This window comes from Trichechus manatus, unplaced genomic scaffold (genome assembly GCF_000243295.1).
Source record: "Trichechus manatus latirostris isolate Lorelei unplaced genomic scaffold, TriManLat1.0 scaffold00015, whole genome shotgun sequence".
Classification (NCBI taxonomy): domain Eukaryota; kingdom Metazoa; phylum Chordata; class Mammalia; order Sirenia; family Trichechidae; genus Trichechus; species Trichechus manatus.
The window spans coordinates 17,276,759-17,281,538 of record NW_004443951.1 but is presented as its reverse complement, the minus strand read 5'-3'; the positions used below and the strand labels follow the sequence as shown (position 1 = coordinate 17,281,538).

At 44.5% G+C, this 4,780-nt stretch overlaps 1 protein-coding gene across 1 annotated transcript in view; it reads left to right on the top strand.

The window, feature by feature from the left end:
- The first annotated feature begins 266 nt into the window (after positions 1-266).
- The window catches only part of LOC101340274 (peptidyl-prolyl cis-trans isomerase E), an 8,217-nt gene continuing 3,703 nt past the window's right edge, over positions 267-4,780 (top strand). The window contains exon 1 of the mRNA XM_012554289.2: positions 267-449. Coding sequence (XP_012409743.1) covers positions 344-449 — 106 coding nt within the window. The 5' untranslated portion in view covers positions 267-343. The remainder of the gene's footprint in view (positions 450-4,780) is intronic.

Sequence of the window (4,780 nt, the reverse complement as noted above, 5' to 3'; positions counted from 1 at the left end):
CGTTTCCTTTTTCTTTTAAAAAACCACTTGACCACAATTTAGTATGGTTTGGGGAGGAAACAGGCCTAGAATGCACGTGTTCAATCTACCTTTAACTAGAACCCCCTGTAGTCTTTCAAGATGTCAGCTTCCCAAAGGTTTATTGTAAGCATCTCTTATTTTAAAATGAGAATGTTAAATATAACACACAGTTTTTCAGATTCTAGATAGGAAGGTTTTGTTTTGTTTTTTAACCTCAGCGCCTTTTTCTTTGTCAACCCCAGAGAATTTCCGCTGCCTGTGCACCCATGAAAAGGGCTTTGGCTTCAAGGGAAGCAGCTTCCACCGCATCATCCCCCAGTTCATGTGCCAGGGCGGCGACTTCACGAACCACAACGGCACGGGGGGCAAGTCCATCTACGGCAAGAAGTTTGATGATGAAAACTTTATCCTCAAACACACGGGACCAGGTAGGACCCAGTCGGTGTCTATGGTGACTGAGCTGGGCTACGGCTGAGTGGACGTGGAGGACCCAGTGACAGGGTGCAGCTCTGAGGAGTCACAGCTAGTGAACACATGGGAAGTGTTCAGCCTTGCTGGAGTGGAGTGAGCTTTGGGCTTATAAAGATGGTTTCAAGTGGGAATATTTATATACTTACATTCGTATACTATCTATTCCTCCTGTCCCCCATGTCCACATTACCTGTTAGTCTAGCTTATTCTTTGGTCTGCCATTGTAAGCTTTTTCTTATTCATTCCCTCAACCCCCACTGCCCCTCTCTAACTAATAAAATCCCAGTGGTTCATACCCAAGCAGCTGGAGAAAAACACAGAACTCTGCTGAGTGGTCCAACTTAAAATTTATGGCTCAGTTCTTAAGGGGCCCTCAGCAGCCCTGCTAGACTTCCAGTCAGAGATGTTGATTCCCTACCTTTCTTCACTCCTGAAACTTCCACCATTGCCCTACCCCTACCTCACCTCAGCCGATGACTTTTCTTCCTGCATCTCTCTTCACATATGCACTCTGACTTCCCTCCAATTAGAAGGTGAACTGTCTCTGTTCCCACCCAAGGCCAGCCCTCCCCTCATGGACTGGATCCCATGCCTTCTCACCGACATAGGAACTCTGCTTCTGTAGTTGTCCCCTCGATCTTGTAACATCCATTCCTCCCTCTCTCCTGCATCAGTCTCTCCACTTAAAAGCATTTGTATCAATCTTTTAAAAAATCCTCCCCTGATTCCATCTACCACTGCTGTGACCCCCTGTTTAGCAAAACTTGAAAAAGTTGTGTAGACTCACTGCCTTCCATTCTGCCTAACCCCCGCCAGCCAGACTTCTGTCCCCACTTCTCCACTGAAACCACTCTTGCCAAAGAGGCCAACAGCCTCCATCTGGCCAAGAGCCATTTCTCAACCCTCATTTTATTCTACCTCTTGGTAGCATTTCATATTATTAACCACCTGCCCGTCCAGTCTTTCACCTGACTGGCAAGACTCCTCCTTCTTCTGGTTTTCCTTTTACCTGTGTGGCTGCTTTTTCTCAGTCTTCTTTGCTGTCTCCTTTTCCTGATCCCTAGAAGTTAAAGTTGCCCGGAGCTTAGTCTTTTTTCCTATTGACCCATTGCCCCCCTGTCATAGTGGTATTTTATGAGACCCCACTTTACTGAGCTAAACTGAAATTCATAGATGATACATTCTACCTACCCACATAATTATTGAAAAATCAGTATGAATCTATAACTAATAGAAAGTAACTTCACAGGAAAGTAAGTTATAATAAAAGAATATGTGTTGTATAATGTAATGTTCAAGCTCAACTCTACTAGAAGACAAGGTGAATTATTCTGGTGTGTGCACCTGTACTCTGATGCAACATTTAGAAATGCAGATGGGTATATTGACCAGCAGCTTGGATACCACAAGCTGAATTGCTGGTGGTGACACGATTTGTGAAATGGTGAATGAAATCAGTTAAATTCTGAATAAACAATGAACAATCTTCTCTTGATTTATAAAGTAGTACCACTCCTGGAAGATTCAGTGTGAAGTAAAAACAAACAACAACAGTATCGGGCTTATATTAGGCTTTAAGTTCAGGTGATAAACAAGGAGTCCCTGGGTGGCACAAACAGTTAAGTGCTTGACTAGCCAAAAGGCTGTCAGTTGGAACCCAGCCAGAGGTCACAGCCTTGAAAACCCAATACAGCAGTTTTTTTCTGCACACGTGGGGTCGCCATGAGTCAGAACTGACTTGATGACAGCTAACAACACAACAATTATAAACAGATTTTTACCTATACCAATATCTGGCAGAACATTTGAAAGCCCAAGAGGGTATAGGACAGTTCTTCATTACAGAACTTTTAGCTTTCCTGGCCCCCCTCCACTAAATGCCAGTAGCATCCTCCAATATTTCTGACAATCAAAAACATTCAAATTTCTAAAAGCTCCTTAGGGGTGAGCCAAAAACCCAAACCCATTGCTGTCGAGTTGATTCTGACTCACAGCGACCCTATAGGACAGAGTAGAACTGCCCCATAGGGTTTCTAAGGAGCAGCTCTTGGATTCAAACTGCTGACCTTTTGGTTAGCAGCTGTAGCTCTTAACCACTACGCCACCAGCACTCCCCTTAGAGGTGGGACCACCCCTAAAAAGAGCCACTGGCCTGGGCAAATTCATCCAGTCCCAGGGCTTTCACGGATATCTCTAAGTTCATGATGCCCACATTTAAGTCTCCATGCTGATCCCTCCTTGAGTTCTAGACTCCTGCCCAATGCCCTGTTTGTTATAGTCACTTGGATACCTCATGGGCCTCTCAGACTTCACATGTCCAGAACAACTCTTGACCTTCTTCCCTAACCTCTTCCTGCCCCAGGCTTCCATATTCAGTAACTAACACCATTACCCACTTAGTTACTTGGTCAGAAACTTAGTAATTGTCTCTCCTTTTGTCACCCATGCATCAAATCCATGTCCATGTCTTCAAATTACATCCTGGGCCACACACTCTTCACCACTTCCACCACGACCACCGTGGTCCTCCTAACTGGACTCCTTCCCCTCTTGTCTCTTCCCCCTCTATTGTCTGAGCTTCACATGGTGGTCAGAGAGATCCTTTAAAAATAAATCTTATCACATCATTCTGCTAACAACCCTCCGTGGCACCCATTGCGCATGGAATCAAGTCCTATAGGGCCGGCCCGACCCGGGTCCTGGCCCCTCTCCAGGCTTATCAGAGGTCCTGCTCTCTTCGCCCTCTGACCCACACTGGCAGGCTGGCTGCTCCACAGATGCACCCAGTTCCTTCCCCGATCAGGGCCTCTGCAAATGCTGCGTCCTCTCCTGGAGCATTCTTCCTCCAGCATCCACATGGTTTCCCCTCACTTGCTCAGGTGTCTCACAGGGGTCACCGCATCTGAGAGGCCTGCCCTGACCTCTCTTTAAAATAGGCTTTCCTACCACCTCACTTTTCCCTTCACTTGGCTTTGCTTTTCTTCATACATTTATTACCTGAAATTATATTATTGTTGTTAGGTGCCATTGAGTCAGTTCCGACTCCCAGTGACCCTATGTAGAACAGAATAAAACACCGCCCGGTCCTGCACCATCCTCACAATCTTTGTGCTTGAGCCCATTGTTGCAGGCACTGTGTCAGTCCATGTCCTTGCATGTCTTCCTCTTTTTCACTGACCCTTTACTTTACCAAGTATGATGTTCTTCTCCAGGGACTGATCCCGCCTGATAACTTGTCCAAAGTATGTGAGACAAAGTCTCGCCATCCTCACTTCTAATGAGCATTCTGGCTGTACTTCTTCAAAGACAGATCTGTTCGTTCTTCTGGAAGTCCATGGTATACGCAATATTATTCACCAACACCATGATTCAAAGGCATCAGTTCTTATTCGGTCTTCCTTATTCATTGTCCAGCTTTTGCATGCATATGAGGCTATTGAAAACACCATGGGTTGAGTCAGGTGCACCTTAGTCCTTAAAGTGACATCTTTGCTTTTTAACACTTTAAAGACACCTTTTGTGGCAGATTTGCCCAATGCAATGTCATTTGATTCTTGACTGCTGCTTCCATGGGCATTGATAGTGGATCCAAGTAAAATGAAATCCTTGACAACTTCAGTATTTTCTCTGTTTATCATGATGTTGCTTATTGGTCCAGTTGTGAGGATTTTTGTTTTCTTTATGTTGAGGTGCAATCCATGTTGCAGGCTGTCATCTTTGATCTTCATCAGTAAGTGCTTCAAGTCCTCTTCACGTTCAGCAAGCAAGGTTGTGTCATCTGCATATGTCAGGTTGTTAATGAGTCTCCCTCCAATCCTGATGACCCGTTCTTCATATAGTCCACCTTCTTGGATGATTTGCTCAGCATACAGATTGAATAAGTATGGTGAAAGGATACAACCCTGATGCACACCTTTCCTAACTTTAAACCATGTGGTATTCCCTTGTTCTGTTTGACCAGCTGCTTCTTGGTCTATGCACAGGTTCCATACGAACACAATTAAGTGTTCTGGAGTTCCATTCTTCGCAATGTTATCCATAATTTGTTATGATCCACACAGTTGAAAGACTTTGCATAGTCAATAAAACACAAGTAAACATCTTTCTGGTATTCTCTGCTTTCAGCCATGATCCATCTGACATCAGCAATGATATCCCTGGTTCCACATCCTTTTCTGAAACTGGCTTGAGTTTCTGGCAGTTCCCTGTTGATGTACTGCTGCAACCGCTTTTGAATGATTTTCAGCACAATTTTACTTGCAAGTGATATTATTGATATTGTTTGATA